Source organism: Protopterus annectens, chromosome 12.part0 (assembly GCF_019279795.1).
Source record: "Protopterus annectens isolate FY-2018-M chromosome 12.part0, PAN1.0, whole genome shotgun sequence".
Taxonomy (NCBI): domain Eukaryota; kingdom Metazoa; phylum Chordata; order Ceratodontiformes; family Protopteridae; genus Protopterus; species Protopterus annectens.
This window is the reverse complement of record NC_056746.1, coordinates 272115427-272137113: the sequence shown is the minus strand read 5'-3', so window position 1 is coordinate 272137113 and position 21687 is coordinate 272115427. Positions and strand designations below refer to the sequence as shown.

The 21687-nt window shown below is 38.0% G+C and overlaps 1 protein-coding gene across 1 annotated transcript in view; it reads right to left on the bottom strand.

The window, feature by feature from the left end:
• LOC122816501 (coronin-7-like) overlaps nt 1-21687 on the bottom strand; it is a 3324782-nt gene that overhangs the window by 2823313 nt on the left and 479782 nt on the right. Inside the window, exon 3 of the mRNA XM_044089332.1 lies at nt 10790-10858. Coding sequence (XP_043945267.1) covers nt 10790-10858 — 69 coding nt within the window. The remainder of the gene's footprint in view (nt 1-10789; nt 10859-21687) is intronic.

The following is a 21687-nucleotide window of genomic DNA, read 5'->3' as shown; positions in this document are numbered from 1 at the left end:
TTGGAGGAGGAGTGAGGTTTAAGGGAAGACAGGAACTGAGCAATTTATGTAATGCTGGACTGATGATAATCTTTAAAAGAATGCATGTAATGTATAACGTTTCTAACTGTGAACATGATTTGTTTTCTATTATATAAATGCATGTTTGCCTATGTCTTAAGCGATAATTCAGTAAATGCGTAAAATAATAATACCTACCCCAGGAATATAGGACCAGCATGCTGCGGGGTCTTGTGCTGTTACTGCATTCAATTTTGAAGCTGTTTGCAAGGATTTGAACGCAGATACCTAGAAAGATGATCTTTGGAAATCCATCAGTTCCAAATGAAATTCCATGTTCATATCCTGAAAGTACTGCAAGTCTGCATCAGTGTCTGTAGAATTCTTGGGACTTAAAAGGAAATACACAGGTCCGTTGCCACAAAAATCCTGGAATCTCCTACAGAACTCACTGTCATATAATTGCTTAAGGCCCTTAGTGTTAACTTGATGCGGTCTTAAATGACTTTTCACTTTGGGAAAGTAAAGAAAAGCAGATTGCTCAACATCTTGCCCGCAAATAGGCAGCTTATCACACAAAATGCTCCAGTCTTCATACAGCTCAAGTATGGCCTTCTGTCCCCTTGTAATTTAGCATTCAGATCATTTTAATGTAATGTGGTTTGTGTCTTTCGGCTTTTCCCGGTTAACAGTCACCACAGCGGAACTCCGGTCCACAAATGATTGGCAGTTGATTTTTACATACCGGCTTGCCAGGCCTGATGCACAGCCTTCAACGAAGGTACACCCATTCACGCATCTCTCCACGTAGAAGACGCTCTAGCTGAGAATCGAACCAGACAGCGTCTTAACTACACCATTTCTTATCAGTATGGCCTGCATAAGTTCACCACTTATTAAAAGAAAAACCTTGACAGTCACAAGATAAGCAACAAAGTTAGTTTGACTCAATCAGCCTGTGTAACTATACAGCATTAAATCTCCATAGCAGAATCCTTACCATAGAAGAATGTACAGAATCTCGTGCATCAAAAATGACAGTCAAAACAGAATTTTTCCAACACCTGCTATTACCTGACTTAAATCGGAACATAAGATCCTAGCATGTTATTCTACTGAATGATGCAACGGAAACTCAAAAAGTAAGGCACAATTTCACTTTCTAGACGTTTTACAAATCCAAGAATTTTACACCTGCAGTAGCAGCACACCATCGGTAGTCACAGAAAACACTGTGCTAGTCTAATTGTTGCTCTGTGCAAATGTTTTTGACCGGATTAAATTTGTTGGCAGCCATTGTCATGCTATGTATCCCAGTTAAAGAAAGCACTTCACCTCGCACTTCCCGAGACACAGCACAGTGAGTAAAAATAACAGGTTGTGGAATATTATGTCCGTTTTCAACAAGTTCAAGGTTTACTACAGCACATTCCTGGAGATCCTGATTCATGTGCCCTCATACCAGTTGCCATTTCATTTATTTGCCTCTGAAGAGTCTAGCACAGAATGGCATTTCTTCAGTATGACCTATGATGTTAATTGCAAAATCATGCACAACTTAAGCCTTCACATACTGTCTCTCAATCACTTCTTCAGTAAGACATCTGCCATTTTTTGCTATAGCCAAGGCTATAATGTAACTTGTCCTTATGGAAATTGCAGATTTGCCTATGTATTTGGCACAGCTGTCTATGTGTTTCTCATGTATAATAACAACTTGCTTGATGTGCTTGTTTCGCAGTCACAGAAATGTGTCTTTATGGTTAGTAGTGAAATGGCACTGGAAACTGGACCTACAAGACATCATACTCGTACAGGCTAAACAACAAAATCACCTTTCAGTACAAAGCCATAAAGCTCTTTCTGCACAGCCTGGAACTTTTTAACCTCCACTTTTCCTTTCTTGGACTCTCTGGTTAATTGCAAAGAAATACTGTAGTAGTGGATTCCTATGTAAATACGACTCACCAGCACCGATTCTTGAAGTCAGGATGTTTAACTTTACAAAAAAAAAAAAAAAAAAACACTAGAACTCACATACTGTCCAATGCCAAAAATACCACAATCCATAGTAGGCACTGCTGACACTACACAAGTTTGTGTGTTTTTTTTTTTTTACAGTTGCACTGTTACACACTCTTTGCTTTTATGTTTAACTTTACACAATACACAGGGAAGGAAGTGACCTACACTCCACACAATTCCCATGTAATCCCTGAAAAAAATACATATATGTATATGTTTATTATTACCACCACTTAATTTTTTAAACATCTGTATGCAATCACTACATAGGATTTTAAAGAACACACAATTATTAATACAAGCTTAGTTATAAACATCTCACATGAGACAAATAGCATCACTAAAATAATTAACCATCAGATCAGTGGAGGTTTTGAATGGACACTGCCATGCACATTTTAATCCAGTTAAAGAAGTAAATCGTAATTATATCCTTAGAAAAGCAAATGCAAATAAAATCTGCAGTCAGGACACCATTCATGTAAACAACCTCAGCTTCTCAAAACGGAACTTTTTTCAGTACAAAGAAATGCTTATTAATCATAGGGAAAGTACCAGTGCCCAGTTAGGAAATAGGTTTGCTGAAAGGGAATTTTATTTTTATTTTATTTGACTTTTATACTTCCTCTGTGGCACTGTATGTTAAGGGAAGAATTTTATAGCATTTTGTGATGTTCCCTACCTTTTTTTCCTCCATTTCCAGGAAATTGCAGTATGGCATCCGTACCTTCCCCCAACTGGCCCAGTCATTCCAAAGGAACAGGAGCCAGGTATTCTTAGGCTAGGTGAGAGTCTTGGGGATCATATTCTCCAGCCCAGGAATTCCTGTTAGCCCTCCACTCCCTCATGGGAGTTCAGTACTAGACAGTAAGTCAGTAGTGGGGTCTTGGAGTGGCCTACATGCTCCCCATTAGGAGCACTTCACTGTCCCCTAGCAGCTAGTCTAAACTCACAATCACCACCTCCCAAGGGAAAGCGTGGCTATGCCTGAAAATTTACACACAACTGCACAGTGTGATTGCACTATGGCAATATAGGTTGAGCCAGCTCAAAACTCCCGTGCTCCGTAATATTCGTTTTAGGTGCCTCCTTATTAACGGTAGTGAGAAATGTGCTGCCAAGAATTAACAGATGAAAGGTTACAGTTACAAGTTTGGGTGGGTATAAGTACGTTTGATATAAGACATGCCCTGGAATCAAGGTACACAAACAATAAACATTTGACTTGCTTATTGAAGTGGGCACCTTTGAAAGACTCCTGAATGATGCACAGGGTATTACTAATATGAGCAAAGACAGAACCGCTTTCAGCTCCTCTTCACTGGTGCTAGTCCAGCACCTACATTTGAGAAGTAGATTTACTACCTTAAAGCAAAAACATTTAAAGTTGAATGTACAATTCTTATATGAAGCCAGGACTGATTTCATCTTGCACTAATATCTAGCTGGATGTCAATCCAATATGTTTCTTAATTACTTCAGAGGATTGAAAATAAAGCTGTTTTAGGTGCAAGACCTAATGTTGCTGCAGAACCAAATGGTTTATTTATTTTTTTTTTTTTTTGAGTAAAATCCTAGGTGCCTTACTTAATTTGTGTCAATAACCTCTTCTCGTTGTTTGTTTACCTGATACATGGAAGAAAGCTTTTGCAAATCCCGTTTCAAAGGATGACAATAAATGTATGGTTAACTACTCTGCCCTATCCTACTATCATTATGAGTAAATTGTTAGTAAGAACCTTTCTTTACTACCATCAGCAAAAAACAAATGTTTGACATTAACCACTATTATTTACTAATGAGGTGTTCTTGTATGACAAATTTAACAACTTCTTATGGAAATCTTTGTGACTCACTGGACAATGGATTATTGACACTGTATCTGACAAACTTATTTGATTCATTTCCACACCTTCAGATAATATTATTTTATAACACTGCATGAATTATTAGGTACATTAGAGAATGGGTAAACAGTTGGTCACACAAAAGAACATTTTAAGATAAAAATAAATGTCAATGTTCTATCTAAATAAAATATGTGATAAGTGGAGTCCCTTAAAGATCTGATAAAGGGCATTTCTTTTTCGGATTGTCAACTCCTTGCTCTCTTAAAATATGGATTGGTAAATTTGCTGATGGAACAGGAAATTTTTCTTACATTTTTAGATACATTCTGTAACTTAGGTTCTGCATTTTGGTAAAAACAAACAATACCCATATGCTTTAGATAAAGACATTTTACCAGAGTAGGATACCACTAAGGACCTGCATATTACCATAAACAATAATCTAAACTTTGACTCTAATGTTGTAATCCATCTTTAGTTAAGGTTACCCACTAATGAAGGACTTGTTTTTCACAATCCCAAGAGGTGAAGCCAAAATGTTGTTACTACTCTACAACTCTTTTTATTAGACTTTATACTGAATATTACAGATCAATCAGTCTGTGTCTACATTTTTACAAGACTAGAAAAGATCTAGAGATCGCTTACTAGAAAAATCAGGGGAGAGTAAAGAATTTACAATAAGAAAACAGATTTAGGATGTCATAACTCAACTCTACAGGCTACTGATTACATACAGGAAAATTAATTATTATTTACAAATGCTACCAACATGACATAACAGCCCTTACATTGGGAGTTACATTCATGTAATAAGGGTTTAGAAATGTTGTGGCATCCCACTCTAGGCCAGTAAATCGAGAAGCTTGAATCCTTACCAGTGGCACTGGAGAGGGACATCACTTGGAACAAAAATGGATATACCCAGTACTTCCGGTTGAAGCTCTCTGCATCAAGCACAATTCCCCTTAACAGCACACACAAGGAACACACTCAGTCTGGGGTCTGGATTTCTCTGTCTGTCTCTAGGTCCCCAATAAGACTCCCCACTGGCACAGCAGTAGAACTGAGACCTCAGCAGAGTGTCCAAGCAAAGTTCTCCAGTGCACTCTCTGTGAAACCAGTGCTTCGTGTCCCTGCTCCAAACAGCTGACACACACACTCAGATTTGATTTTCACAAACACACACACACACACACACACACACACACACACACACACACACACACACACACACACACACACACACACACCTGGGAAAGGCTGGCACAGACTTACTAGCTATGGTCCCTTCTGCCCAGACTATAAGGTAGTTACACTGCCACCAGATACTCCAAAGCCAGCTACTCTAAGGTCCTTACAAGAGTACCCAATTATACTGACTGAAATTAATATAAGTACAATGACAGTGTTTGACCAATGCAATAAAGCTTTCAGGAGTGGCCACAGAGTCACCAAATAGATACAAGTACTCTCAAAGGTTAAAATATTCTCTAAAGGACCAGCTACAATGAAACGTTTATATTTATTTAATAATAAATAATAAAATAACTTGAAAAAACTAAGTATCTATTTGCAATAAACACCAGAGTTTCAATCACAGGAACTATTAAAATACCACAGCTGAATAGATTCACAGAGATAGAGAAAACAGTACTTAATCTCACTATATTTTCCTGACTGATCTAAAAATTACTGTTCTCTGGTTCATTTACTAGAGCAAGGCTAGATGAAGTAGGTGAGGGGTTCTTCTCTATCAGGTTCCAAAAACAAACAGACGGCCACGAGACTTCAGTCTCACCTAGTATTAAAACATCATTTTTAGCGATGGATTACAGAATGACATCACATACATCTGGTGATCTGATTTCTGGTTACATCGCTAACTCCCTTGGCTAGAAGCGGTCAGGATTTAGCACATATATGTCAATAATACACACACACAGATCCTTGCTAACATCTGCTGCAGCTCCTGGAAGTCATAAAACAATTAAAAACCTCCATCCTTCCAGACTAGCAGTTATTTCACCCCAAAGACGATGCAGAAAGCTTCCTAATACAGACTTTTTGTCTCTGGCTGCATTGAGAACTGTAATATACAATCTTTATGGCCTAAGCCAGGTAATTTAATTTCAAACTATTTTCAGAGTAAAGTGGATTGAGATTAACCTCTTCTCTTCCAGTATCCTCTGTTAAAACATATACATTTAAACAGTTACAATAATACATGTACATTTCTTTTTCTGTCCAGCAGAGCACAATGTTGGTACATTTTTAACACAAGCAGCTTTACAAATACATTTTTTTCAACATAAGCATCTGTACAAATCAGTTTGATATATGAATGACACATAATGCTTTACAAAATTCCAGCTAGCTGTGCTGACATATGTTGCACATCCCCTGACCCATTTCTCCTGGCATAGCTAGCAAAACCTTGCATCATCACCAATGTGAACAATAATCTTTTTGGTAAACATCCCTCACTTTAAAACTAGTCTAAACAGAATATCATTCTTTGTACATTAAGTAGACTTTGTGAAATGTTACCAGTTTCTGTTTAGTTATCTGATAATCTTATTAAGTTTATGACTAGCTTAGATGCATGGTTTGTCGAGAAAGTACACAACTCAGGTAATACCAGTTCCAAGCTTCTTGATTGCCTTATGTAATGGCTTGATTGCTAGTTAAATTACACTGAACACTAGAATTGATAACTGAAAAACTGTATTAAGAAACAAAGCTGGCCATGTCTACCAAACCTAGTGTAAACGTTCACTGTTGTAACCAATACATCTTATCTAGGTTTTAAACTCATCTGGAAAATAAAATTTAAAACAAGTTTATGTCAGCAAGAACCAAAAAGTGCAGTACCTTTCAGTGGTGAATGTGCAATTACTACCAAGTCACACAGAGGGCCATTCATACTGCAAAATCAGTAAGGGGAATGCATTTTTACCAGCAGTTGACAAAGTGGCTGGTAGACTGGCAGCTCTGTGAAACAACACGTCTGGGTACAGACATGAATGCCTTGCAGATAAGCCAAACTACTCGTACTTCACAAAGGACTAGAATGCAGTATACAACTATTATGTGGTGGTCACAAAAGGCATACAAACCAGTCAACAAAATTAAACTAACCATTTAATAAATACAAATAAATAACAGAGCTGAAGATATAACCCACAGGGTGTACCAAATGTTCATAAAAAGAAGCCATTCAAAAAAGTGGTCTCATAGGTTCATAGGTTGGTACTAGGCTATAGGCCCTAGGGCCTATACAAGCCTAGCCATAACAAATCCCTGGCTATTTCTTCCCATACTATTTACTTCCCTGGACCAATGTCTAGCAGGGCGACTGACGTGATCCCCGGGGTGAATTTCCTTTCTCCCATCCAATCGTCAAGGTTCCTTTTGAAGAGGGCCAAAGAGGTGCTCTGCTTGACATGTATGGGCAGTCTACTCCAGAGTCTGGGGAGTCTCTAGGTCAGGAACCTATTCCTCCAGCATGTTTTGTTTATTGTGATGACAAAGTTTATATCCCTGGAGCATGTGGCTCTGAGGGATTGGTATTTCTTTAAGTGTAGCATGTCCAACAGCTCTGGGTTTCACATGGCCTTGTATGTTAAGAGATTGCCTCTGAGCAGACGATATGCAACAAAGTATAGCTGGAGTTTTTTAAGGCAGTCAGCGTAGGGCATCTGCTTTAGGCCTGTGATTCTTTTAGTGAGGTATTTCTGCGGTATTTCTGCGGCATTTCCAGTTGTTGCAGATGTCTTGAGAGGTACATACCAAATGGGGCATTGTATTCTATAATGGGTCTAATGAGGGATGTGTACAGTGGGACAATGACCTCCTTTTTTCTGGATGAAAAGCCCTTAGTGATGAGGTGTGTCACATAGAAGTATTTCCTGACTGTTGTAGTGATGTGGTTATCAAAGGTGAGACCACTGTTCACCTGTGTCCCCAAGTCTCTTATCACACTTTCGGTGTTTAGTGTACTGCCACCTATGTGGTAATTCACGGGTACATGTTTTTTCCCAAAGGGGATAACTATACATTTCTTGGCATTGAGCTTGAGCCCATGGCTCTGGCACCAATCATCTGTTTCTGTAAGGCCCTTTTGTAGAGTATCCACATCATTTGGGGATTCAGTAAGGACTCCCAGTTTGCAGTCATCTGCGAACTTTGGCAGCCAGAGTCCCTTAGTGTTGGCCTGTACTTCAGAGTAGTAGATGCCAAACAAGAGCGGTCCCAGGACTGAACCCTGAGGTACTCCACTTCTCACTTGTCTGGAGCTGGATTTGGAGTCTGCTACTTTTACAGTGTGGGTTCTGTCAGTAAGCCAGTTGGCAACCCATCGAGTGACGTAGGGATTAATGCCCAGCTTAGTAAGTCTATCTATGATTCCAGACTGGGGGATGGTGTCAAAGGCCTTGGTGAGGTCCAGATAGGCTGTGTGGACCACCTTACCCTCATCCACAGCTCTGGAGACTGATTCAAAGAAGTCAGTCAGGTTCAGGAGACAAGATTGGCCCTTCACAAACCCAAACTTGGTGGGGTCCAGTGTTTGAAGGTTGCCAATGTCTTTGTTTATAAGTTCCATGTTGGAAGTTTCTTACAATTTGATTAGATATGGCTTACTGGATAGTCAAGTTCAAATGTGTAAAATGGAGCTTTTTTTTTAGATAACTAGAAATTTCAAAATAGCAACATTACCTTTATGTTTTAAATGTGTTCATACTTTATAATTATATGCATCATAAAAACTCTTGTACTGTTAACTAGGAATTGTGAAATTAAAATAAAAGCACTGACTGCTTGAAGAAACAGGTAGACTCCCAAGAGGCCTCAGTAAAAAATTGCAACACTTCCTGAAACATTTGACGAAATAATTATTTTTTATTACATTGTTTATAAGTGAGCTTATTCTAGTTGCTTACAGAAAGAAGATAGGCCATTCTGCAAACACCTCAAGGGAACTCTGTTTTTGGTACAAAGTATTACACTAGATCTTAGCCAAAAGATCAAGAGGAGATTTCACTGAGATGATTGGACTGACAGTTGTGTGTTCTGTGCACTGGTGCTGCATGCCGTGCCAGGAAAAAAACTGTGCAGTCTGTGATGCGATCAACGTGCATATTTGTTTCTGGTGTTCTCAAAAACACAGATTCTACATCTGTCGAGCTCAGTCTAACTGCACTCACTGTATTGGTCCTTTCAACAGGAAGTGCAGCAGGAAGCTTTTCCTGTCATATGGTACTGGAGAAATTATACATTTCCTGTGATTTCAGAAAGGAAAAGCAAATTTCTCCCAAAAGCCTAGTTTGCCATCACAAATCATCTTATCTGTAGGGATTGCTGACTCCATATCTACTGGATGATTTTCTACTGCTGTTCTCAAGTAATTTTAATCAATTTTGTAATTACTATTTTCATGTATTTTATTAGTATAATGAGGGTTATATTAAAATGTTAGTTTTAAGGCACAATTATTCTTTTTACTTAGTTTATTTCAGTTTTAGACAGAAATGAGTTCATGGTTTCTATTTTGCCATTAATGCTGTTTTCGATTAGCTTACTTGATATCAGGTTTTATTTTAGTTCTTTTATTTTAAATTTTCATAGAGTATAAAACAAATGTATTTGATTTTAATGGATATTTTTCCCCACGGGGGAATACATGTATTTTGTGCATGAGTACAGTACATAAAGTTACTTTTTAAATAGTAAAGTAAATGGGTGATATTATGTGCATTTTACTTTACATTTTTATTTAAAAGTGCAGATTTGGGTTTGGGGCTTTATAACTGGTTGTAGGTGCCTGTGTTTTCTGTACGCAATTTATGGACTTTTACTTTAGCTTTAGTGTATAAACACTCATACATAACTAAGGGAGGGATAAGGCAATTTTAGTAGCCCTGATGACGCACCAAAGATGTAGAAAAACGTCTGACGATCACCAAAAGTGTTAACTAATTTTCTGTGACATGCCAAAAGTGTAGATAAAAACTATATGCACACTGCACCAAATACATAGTATTATTATTATTATTATTATTATTATTATTAATGATTATTATTACCACATCCTTTGCCTGTGAGCTACCATTCGTTCCAAAATGCAGCTTGCTGGTAAAATAAAAGTGAAACAAATACAAATAAAATACCAACCAGCAATGGAACACAAGACTTTCACAGTTTAATGTCAACTGCTTTGGTCTTTAAAAAGCACACTTCTTCAGTTTATCAAAGGATATGGCAATGTTTAAGTACTAGGTGGTTTAAAATTACATGACCAAAGAAATCAGTCGAATGCATCACTGAGGTGAAATAATGTGTTAATAATAAACAAAAAAATGATGCAAGCAAATAATATTTCTACTTGGCTTTTCCTTTTTAAATGGGATTGTAAGCATGCCAACGTCTGTAAAAACTCATTCTCATTAAAATAAGTCAATTAAAATGTAACGGCAATATTTTATTTGCAAAACCTGGAAGCCATTTTTCCTTAAATTGAATAAAAGAATCCTCCATACTGCAGCTAAAAAGCACTGTTACATTTTCAGGTTGCACAGGAATATCCTTCCTTCTTTCCCTCCATTATATTTTTAAGTGTGAATCATGTTCTGTTTCTTTATTTTGCTTTTTTTAACAAAAAAATGACATCACCTTATGTCATCAACAACCCCAGGTGGTAATCAAACCATGGTTCTACTGAAATGTTAAATAGTACACCCTTCTTGTACCTATGAGCTTATCTGAATCTTTGGCTGACTGCAGCTTTCTCAAGAGTTACTTACCTTTGGCTTACAGCTTCTTAAGCAAAAGGTGTCACAGCCAATACATTTGTACTTGCACAGATATCACTCTGTTCGTGTTTGTGTACAGAATACAAATAATGAATGTGTTACCTGCATGGCAGTGCAGATGAGAGACGGCCTTTCCATCTGTGGTCTGTAGAGGTAAAATTCCCAAAATTCCTAAAAAGACAATGTATACATTAGAGTGAAAATAACATTACATTCAAAAAATTGAAGCTATTTTTTTTCAGCTGTGTTGTACTTTGGACACATTTTTCCAACATATTCATGTAATATTAAACTGTTAAAACATCACATAAAAGGAAATACAGTAGTAAAAAACTGACGTGCCCCCGACATTTTTGACCAACATACTATTTTCCTTTAGTGGGCAAACGGCTTTGTAAGAGCATTGGTGAGACGGCTTTGTAAGAGCATTGGTGAGACGGCTTTGTAAGAGCATTGGTGAGACGGCTTTAATCCCGATATTCCATGTCCAATGTGCAAATGCACTTACCGCTGGTTATACAGTGAGTGGACATGTTATGATTAACACACTGATTTTTTAGATCAAGTACGGGAAGTATATTTTATAACACCCTGATGTGCCAAATAAGCCTTCAATGAAAGGTATATTTCTCATTCACAAACCTTTTGCATTGCAACCTAAAGTTCAAATTTTATTTTTGCAATCACGTTTCACCATTTTAAAAGGATTTGAATTACTACCTATGAACTCATAACAGAATGAACTTTACCTCAAGTGACAACAGTTTGAAAAAATATTTACAAAAGCCACTTTCATTGATCACTTGATCAAAACACCAATTCAGCGAATGCCTATTCAGCAAAAGTCTGTTTATCAAACGCACAAATCAGCAAACTTTTTTCCCAGAGCACTGAGTTAATCAACATGTAGAAATTTGTCCCTTTCCCCAATGTATTGCAATCTCGGAATTAGTATATATAATTGGGGCTGCAGGGGGCATAGCCCCCCGCATTGGTGGGTTTGTTATACTGTGGTGTATATCGCTCAATATGTTGGCCTGGTAAATTAGTGCCCTGGGAAAATATTTGCTGATTTAATCATTTGATTAAAAACGGTAGTTTGCTGAACAGGGTCAATGAATAGGTATTCACTGAATTGGTGTTTCAATCAAGTGATATAGACCTGATAAAAATATGCCTGACGTGTAAAATTAAAAGGACGTATTTTCAATGTTTATCTCTTACTATCAATATCCATATGGAGGAGCTTCCAACTTCTCAGTTGTTGTATCATCTTTTGTTTACTCTCTTGCCACATATTCTTATCTGCCAAAATAGAATTTTTATCCCTATACTTTTATACTTCATCTTATCACATCCTCAGTATACGAGTACTGCTGGACCGGTTTGTGTGTGGGTACATACTTTACAGCTGTAGCCTTTGTTTTATCATTTATTTTAATCCCGAAAGATTCTTAATTGTTTCTAAATATTCCACAATACTGATGTATCCTTTGTCTGGTTTATGAAGTATAACATAATGGCATCTGCAAATAAAGCTAACTTTTCTTTATTACCGTTCCAGATATATCCTTGAATTTGTGAGGTCCTTATTTTCTTTTTAAATGGCTCTAAATACATAGCAAAGAAAGGGGAAAGAGGACACCCCTGCCTTGCTGTCCTGTTCAATCACTGCAACTCCTTCACCTCTGAGCTTTAATAACTTCTCCTAATCAATTCTATTATTCTATCAGGGAATGCAAATGCTGCCATTCCCCTATTCAAAAATCCCAACTGACTCTACAGAGTGTTGGCTCACTTGAAGGACATTACAGCTCCCTCATTGGATCCCCTTCAGTTTGCTTATCGAGATAACTGGTCAGTGGATGTTGCAGTTAATATGGGCCTGCACTATATCTTGCAACATCTTGACAACCCAGGGACATATGCAAGGATTCTGTTTGTGGACTTCAGCTCTGCATTTAATACAATAATTCCAGAACTTCACTTGAAACTCTCCCAGCTTTCTGTTCCTGCTTCCACCTGTCAATGGATCACCAATTTTCTAACCAATAAGAAACAGCTGACAAAACTGGGGAAATTTACATCTAGAAATCGCATGATCAATACAGGTGCCCTCCCAGTGATGTCTCCCCACTGCTATTCTCCCTCTACACTGACTGCACCTCCAAGGACTCCTCTGTCAAACTTATTAAATACTCAGACGATAGCACTATCATCAGGCTCATCAGGAATGGTAATGAGTCTGCATACAGACGGGAGGGTTGAGCAGCTGGCCCTTTGGTGTAGTCAGAATAATCTGGAATTGAACAATTGTGGAGATGACGGTGGACTTTAGGAATAGTACTACAATATTATCAAAACCCCTTTATATTTAATACTGCTGTGTCAGTTGTGGAATCTTTCGTGTTTTTGGGAGACCAATGTAGAGACCATCATAACAAATGCACAACAGCAAATGTACTTTCTGTGACAGCTGAGGAAGCTCAACCTCCCACAGGAACTGTTGATTTAGTTCTATACAGCAGTAATTGAGTCTGTTCTCAGCTCATCCATAACAGTGTGATTTGGATCTCTTATCTAATCATGACAAAAATAGGTTACATCTAATAGTCAGGTCTGCCAAAAATATCATTGGTGCTAGTCTGCCCTCCTTACAGGACCTGTACTATTGCAGAGTCATAAAAAAAGCAGGGAAGATCATCACCGACCTTTCACATCCAGGCCACCATCTTTTTGAACTATCATCATCAGCCAGGATTACAGATTAATACGGACCAAAACAAGCAGACATAAAATCAGCTTTTTTCCACAGGCCATCAAGTTCATAAATGGTTAACTCAGCTTATTAGGTTGGGGTATTCTTTTTCCCCAAGCCTCCGAGGATTCTGCAGTATTGTTTACATATTGTTAATACTTGTTTCTTTCAGATTATTTCAGTATTTCTTGCACTGAGTTGCACTTTGCACCTTGTATGTATATGCATATTTACTTCTCTTGTTCTTAATAGTTGTATGTACGTCAGTTATATAATTTATACTTGGAGAGTACTTCCGCATGGTGCAGCGGTAGCATTGTTGTCTCACAAGAGGTTCTCCTGTTCAATTCTCGGCTGGAGTGCGGGGAGTGCCTTCTGTGTGGAGACTGCATGTCCTCCCCATGATTGGGTTGGCATTCGAAAGACATGCGTAAATGGGCGTGCCTTCGTTGAAGGTTGAATGTCGAGCTGGCACCTCGGCATTCGTGAAAATCTACTGCCAATCGTTAGCAGACCGGAGTTCTGCTGTGGCGACCCCTAACTGGGAAAAGCCGAAAGACAACAACATACTTGAGAGTCACTGAAACCGGAGTAAATTTCCTTGTGTGTGCATACCTGGCCAATAAATGTGATTCAGATTTTCCTGTAACAAGACCCACCAATGGCAGTGACATTTTCTTACACTGTTTTCCAGTGGATCATCAATGTCCTGCTAGTGTTATCAGAGGTTTGCCTCCCCATCACAAAATAGTGATCTATATCTAGCAATTTTGGCAACACCTTTGCCATTCTCTTAGCCAGTATGGACATAAACACTTTATAATCCTGGTTTAAAATTGAAATGGGTGTACATGAATCTGGGTATGAGGGATCTCTACCCTCTTTGGGTAACACAGTCACCATAGTTTGTATCCAAGATGCTGATGCTCCCCTCTCCAATTTTAAAATATCATTAAACAAAATCTTCCACAGCTTTACCACTCTTCTCTCCCAAGTTTCAAACATCCAGAGGAATACCATCTGTTCCTGCAGACTTTCTTATTGATTGGTTATGCATTACCATTTTTATCACAACTCTTCCCGACTTCGCTATTAGTTGCTGAGCCTCAATTTCCTCTAACCTTGGCATAATTAAGTCTTCCACAAATATTTCCATTTGTGCCTTTTCTTGGTTTCCACATTCCTCTGCTTTATATAGATGTTGACAAACTGTCTGAAACATCTCAAATACCTCTGTAGGAGCACTGGTTATTTTGCTGGTTATAGGTTCCCCGAGTTTGATGACAACCCTTTCTACTTATTACTTAAGTCATGCTAAAGATTGTTATGCGCTGGAGTGCTTATTAAAAATAATTGCTTAACAGCAACCCAAGCTACCTTTCTAAACTCATGCATATTATCCAAATGCTTCCTTATTTTCCCTTTAGCATTCAACAATTGCTCCTCTTCTTTTTCTGTGAGATCTCCCTCATTTTCCATAATTTAACCTTTGTCATCCACTTTGAATAAATGTACAATATTTATATCGGTTCCCTATCAGAAGCCTGAAACACTATAAGCTTGAAAATCAAAATCCTGAAACCAAAAGCCTGAAAATTCAAAATCCCGAAAACCCAAAATCCTGAAACTCAAAATCCTGAAAACACAAAATGGACATACTGACGTCATTGTGGCTTTGCTATTGTTAGCCCTGTGGTGTTAGGTCATGCGTTGGGTTCAGGTACGTGTGCGGTTGGTTTTATGTTAGGGTTAGGGGTGGTTTAAGTGAGTTAGGGTTAGGGCGCAGGTTAGGCATGTATGCAATAGTGACAAATATTGGGGTTAGGGGCGGTTTAAGTGAGTTAGGGTTAGGGCGCGGGTCAGGTGAGTGTGCGATAGTGACGGACCTTAGGGTTAGGGTTAGGGTCAGGGTCAGTCGGTAGATTATAGTGACATATTAGCATTATTTGTGTTTTCAGGATTTTGAGTTTCAGGATTTTGGGTTTTCGGGAATTTGAATTTTCAGGCTTTTGGTTTCAGGATTTTGATTTTCAAGCTTATAGTGTTTCAGGCTTCTGATAGGGAACCATATATCACATATCTCCCTTTCTCTCAATCAAAATGTGTTTTTAAACCCTACTTTCATTTTATCCCACTCAATAGGCAATGCCACCAAGTATTGTCGAGAAATATGGAAAACATCAGCAATGTTCAACTAAACTAAGGATTTGTGAAACTCCTGCAGGCTCAGCTTTTTTACTCTCACATACACGATACCAAGTTCTTAATGAACAAAAAAAAAAAAAAACATTAGTGCCTACAAAGTAAGCTGTGCTCTTTTACTGCAGTCAAGAACAAAATGGACAGGAGGCAGCATAGACAAAGGCTGAAGAAAATTTTCAGAGATCAGCGGACAGCTCTTATCAACCTATATTGCTTATTCTGAACACCACGATACACACAAAAGCTGCAACTTCTGTCTTACAGACACCTTAAACACAAAATGGTTGTGGTTTGATGTCCTACATAGATCGTACGAAAACAGATAATAAAAATTCACTTTTACTACAACATCTGCAAGTCCATTTCTCACAATAAAACCAAAAATTCAAGTTGCATGTTTTCCATCTGCCAGTGCAACAAAAGAAACATTAGGTCTTAAAAGACATCACTATCAACCCATTTTTGTTCTACACATGGTCAGAGTGTCACATCAATTGTTGCTACCTGTCGTGATTCAGTGCCACTCTACTACCTTCCTCAAAACTCAGGCCTGACTGTTGCAGGTCTTCTCTCAAGAAATGCATCCATTTCCTAACAGGATATCCTTGTTTCTTCTTGCATCTTTCCTCTCTAATCTTCATCAACTTGTCCTCTGTCTTCCTGCACAATATGCCCGGACCATAGTAATCTGTACTCTTTGATCTTCTCTGCAATTACAGCTGCTTTGACTTCTGCTTGATGTCCTCATTTGTCCATCTGTCCCAGTGTGCATCCCACATACCATCTCACACACTTCCACTCCATCATCTCTAACTTGGTCTGCAGCTACTTTGACTTCTGCTTGATGTCCTCATTTGTCCATCTGTCCCAGTGTGCATCCCACATACCATCTCACACACTTCCACTCCATCACCTCTAACTTGGTCTGCAGCTACTTTGACTTCTGCTTGATGTCCTCATTTGTCCATCTGTCCCAGTGTGCATCCCACATACCATCTCACACACTTCCACTCCATCACCTCTAACTTGGTCTGCAGCTACTTTGACTTCTGCTTGATGTCCTCATTTGTCCATCTGTCCCAATGTGCATCCCACATACCATCTCACACACTTCCACTCCATCACCTCTAACTTGGTCTGCCTTCTCTGATTAGGTTTCTCCAATCACAGAGAAGTACTGGTCGCACCCCTATTTTGTACACCTTACTTTTTATCTTCTTTGGCATTCTATCATACACTACCACCGCGGCATCCTGTATCAGCTGGCTACAACACCTCCGATTCTAGCTTTGACCTCCTGACTCGCACTTTCATTCTCTTTAGTCACCCCTCCCATATACTTAAAGCTGTCATGCTGTTCAACTATTTATCCCTTCTCTGTCAATTTTCAACTTCTTCTGACTTCCACCCATTTGCTGCCACGACATCTGTGATCTGTAATCTATTTTATCTCAAGTACCTTTAGATTTGCATGCATTTTCTATCATTTTTGAAGCTCCTGCTCATTGTCTGCTTGTAATGCTACATCACCTATATTTATCAGCTTTTGTCCCATCTCGCTTGTTTGCGAACACAGTTCTTGACCAGTATGAATAGCAAAGGGCTAACAACTGACCCCTGATGAAAACTCACTCCCACTGGGAGCCCCTATGTCAGTCTGAATGCTGTTTGTACTAGTGTCATTGGACCCTTGTCCATAGCCTACATTAATTCTACCAATGCTACATGGAGTAGTCACAGCAAGACTAACAAAATCAGGTTACTTGTGATCTCATATACTTTCCTCCTGGTCTCAGGATGTCCAGTTGAGCTCTTTCTTTTTCACTAGCTTCTTTTCCACTCTCTCACTGGTTAGTATTTATTTCGGACAAAGATACAACAGCCTCAGGAAAAAAATGCATCAGCATCTTGCATATCACATTGCGAAACACATGAGACCATCCGTAAAATGAAAATAATGTAGGATTATTTTTTTAAAAAACATTGCTCATACAAACATTCTGCCTCTCACAGCCCCATAAACAAATCTGCATATGGTGGAGCAAATAAGGCATTCCATTGCTATACCTTTTATTTCAATGTCATAATGCAAGACTATGATATATTTCTATCAGATCCAAATATCTAACCAGTTTGGCTTGAACTTTATTTAAGTAACTGATAAAATGCAAATTAGCTGTTTACATTGGTTACTTAAAGGGGGTGGCTAGTGTGTAATCACTGCTTTACACAGAACATCTACATAGAACACGACTCGCCTTCATGCTACAAGCTGTCACCCAACACATAATAAATGCTTTACTCTGTAGCGAATAGTTTAACACCCTGTAGCAAGTGGACAGAATTTCTGAGGACAGTAACATAACCTCATACCAAAAACATCCTAGTTACGACAGAGATATAGTCGAAAGGGCTTACTGGAGAAGTACAAATAAAAATAGGCAAAAAGTATAAGAAGTATAATAAAGGGAAGCCATGAGTCAGTAGAGGTTTACAATGTATTTTATAAACAAAACAGAAAAATGATTTATTTTGTTACTGGGTATAATGTGGTCACCAGTGAGACTTGGTGTCATATTTATATAAACACTGTGAAATTTTGTTACAAGATGATTTTTTTTTAACTCGTTTCATACACAAAACTAGTTATTTCTTACAAGACAGGGCTAAATTGTGTGTGATGCACTTGTACATAGCAGTTAAGAGAAGTTAAGATTCTGTCACGTTAACAGATATTCAGCTTTGTGACACTTTGCCCTGTAGGAATTTTAACATTTGTGAATATGTATAGCAAGTTAAATATATAAATGGAATGAAATTTTAAATTAACGTATACTTTATCTGTGATACAGAGTCTGTGATTTATGTTTTGTGGTGTTCCTGTAGTTAACATACAAGTAAAACAAAAAGGAATTTTAGAGTGAGATTACAAGAACACATCAAAAATACATGTGATGGAAAAGAAGGCAATCCTTTTCCACTACATTACAAGAGATGTCATTCGAATGATACTAGACTCTTACAGGGTAGCATCTTAGAAATTATAATTAATGGAAGATTTTAGAACTTCAGAGAAAATTGCAAAATGCAGAATTGGTTTGTATTTTAATGTATGGTACACTGAAAACTAAAGGGTTAAATCAAGAAGTTACCTGGGCAAGACTGATTGGTTAACTGTAGAACGGTGTCATAACCCTCATTTTTAACATTTTTTATACACATGTTCATATTCCTTGAAGGCTTCGACTGAGGCATTACAACAATTTTTAGAAAATGATTCCTTTTTGGCCTGGTCTGTCTTTTCCTGCACTCATTTTTCCTTTTGATAACTTCCTGAATTTCTTTCTTTCTGCAATCCATCAACACAGTTCCTTATATGCTTTATTTCCATACCTGGCTTGGCCACACATCTATTCTATAGTCTTCACACATGCTGTTTTCAGATACTAACACTCCTCATCTCTCCCGAATCAGTCTTCTTCCTGAAGTGCTACAGCCCTGCGTATTTCCTTGAATTGTTGTGCTTTTGATTTAGTCAACTCTCAGGTCTTCAGCCTGATCTCCACTGACCTTAGATTCTTCTCTTACTACTACTACTTGCAGTTCATTCTGGTCAACAGTGGTTTATGCTGTTTCACTAGGGGTGACTTTGCAATCTGTGATTCTACCCAAATGCTCTTCCCTTACTACGAGGAAGTCGAACAGAGTTGCATGTTGACCACTCTTGCATGTGATCTTGTGACTGTCTCTCTTGGAAAACCATGTGTTGGCAATCGAGCCATTTTCCAGCCAGAATTCTAGAATGGCCTCTATTTCTTTATTGTTCAAGCCCTACCCATGTAGTCCCAGGCAGTCTTCACATCCTGTTCCATCTATCACAATATGAGCATTTGGCTCTCCCATTATAAACACCAACTCATGTTGTTTTATTTTATCTAGTAAGTCCTGTAACAGCTGTCTGAATGCAGTCTTTTATTCATTAAAAACAAAACCGGCTAAAGGAAACATTCCAAATTGTAGCACAGCAAATACAAGTCCTTTAATAAGAGCTTTTCGTTCCACAAATGTTAGAACTTCCTCAGATAAAATGCATTAAACAAACAAGTAATTTAAAAATCCTAAAACCAGTCTCGTGTTCAAAACACACCAATGAAAACTATTCCCCTAAATTAAGCAACATTAACCACTGTTTTCCAGTATAGAATTTTTTTAAAACAACTCATTCATTTGAGTCAACTTATATTATCTAACTAGATTTCTCAGCTTTAAAACACAAAAAATAGAACACATTTCATTTATACTGTCCAGCATTTAGTATCAGTTGCCATATTAACTCTAATCTTTCTAAGATCAAAGAAGCTGGACCCCCTCTTTCATCCATAGTCACTTCATCTATCGCTTTGAATTTAAAATTGTGTTTGGGAAACTCATGTATATGTTTGGCTAAGGCACTTTCTAACTTAACCCTCCTTATGTTATATAGATGTTCATATACTCTTTCAGTTTACGGTCATTTTTGCCCACATAAAATGCCGGGCATGACTGACATTGGGCATGTAAACTACTGTCTTTGAGATGCATTGTAAATTTCCTTCTTATACAGTATTTTTTGTTGTTGACCTGAAATGTTTGTCCAGTCACCATGTGCCTGCAGGAGTTGCACATGCCACAGGTAAACATACCTGGGTTTTTAACTGTCAGGTTTCTGCTAGTTTCCAATAAACTTTTTAAATTCCTACCCCTCTTAAAAATGGTTAGTGGACGGTTCTTGAAGTCATTTGTTAAGGATGTTTGTCCTGTCAGCAAGGTCCAATTTTTATAAATAATGTTCCTGAAGTCCAGGGCATTCAAGTTAAATGTTGTAATGAAGGTGTTCATCTCTTGAAATTTGTTATCACTACTATTGTTGTTATTACACCTTACTTATCCTGTTTCGATGTCACAGAGTTTAGAGTTGCAACTAACCAAAGATGCCCTTGTTGTAAAAATCGGCCTATACGTCCAGTCTTCTCTTTCTTTTGACTTCTCTGGTTAAGTCTATGATCAAAGTGTCTTGATAGCCTTGCTTTAGGAACATATTTCTTAAGTTGTCTCACTATTGTTGAAAGTCGCCATCCATTGGCACCATTCTGGCTGCTTTAACCAACTGGCCTTTTACCACTGAGCACTTCTGGTGAAATGGGTGGCAACTAGAAAAATGCAAGAATGCATTTGAGTAGGTCTCTTTTCTAACAATTTTGGCTATGTGCCTGCCTTGGAGCCTGTCCTTAATTTCAATGTCTAAGTAAGCTATAGTATCCTGATTGAGGTTATATGTGAACTGCAGGAACTCAGTGGTACTGTTTAAATAGTCCACCAATTATTTTGCTGTAATAACATCCCCTTTGATAATCAAAAAGATATCATCCAAGAATCTTGTGTAAAAATATATCTTTTCACTGATCTGCAAGTTCTTTTTAATACAGTCCTGTTCCCAGTAGGCCATTACTAAATTTGAAAAGCTCGCCCCACATGGGGACCCCATTGCTATACCTACTTTTTGCAGGAAAAATTCCATATCAAAGGATGTTAGATAAAATAATATCGAACAGTTCTTCAACTAATGATGTCTCCTTAGCTGTTGCTCCATTGTGCCTCATTATAGGAGAGACCCATTCTATCCCTTTGGTGTGTGGGACTGATGTATACAAGTCCCTAATGTCTACTGTTAAAAAATTGTATTCATCATGATATTCTAAATCATTTATACTAGCCAAAAAACTCCATGTGTCCTTACAAATTTGGGTTTCTCCCTGGGCATATTTCTTAAGAATCGTGTCCACCACCTTTGCGCAAGGGTACGTAATGGAGTTTCTAGCATCAACTAAAGGTCTCATTGGTGGATTAACAGTGCATTTATGAACCTGTGGGATGCCAAATAGGGCAGGAATCCTACCTGCTGGCATAGTCTAATAATTTTAAGTATTTATGTCTACTTTAGCTTCTATAAGCATATCATTTAAGTGTTGATTCGAGCATATGCTATGTTTACTTCAATCCG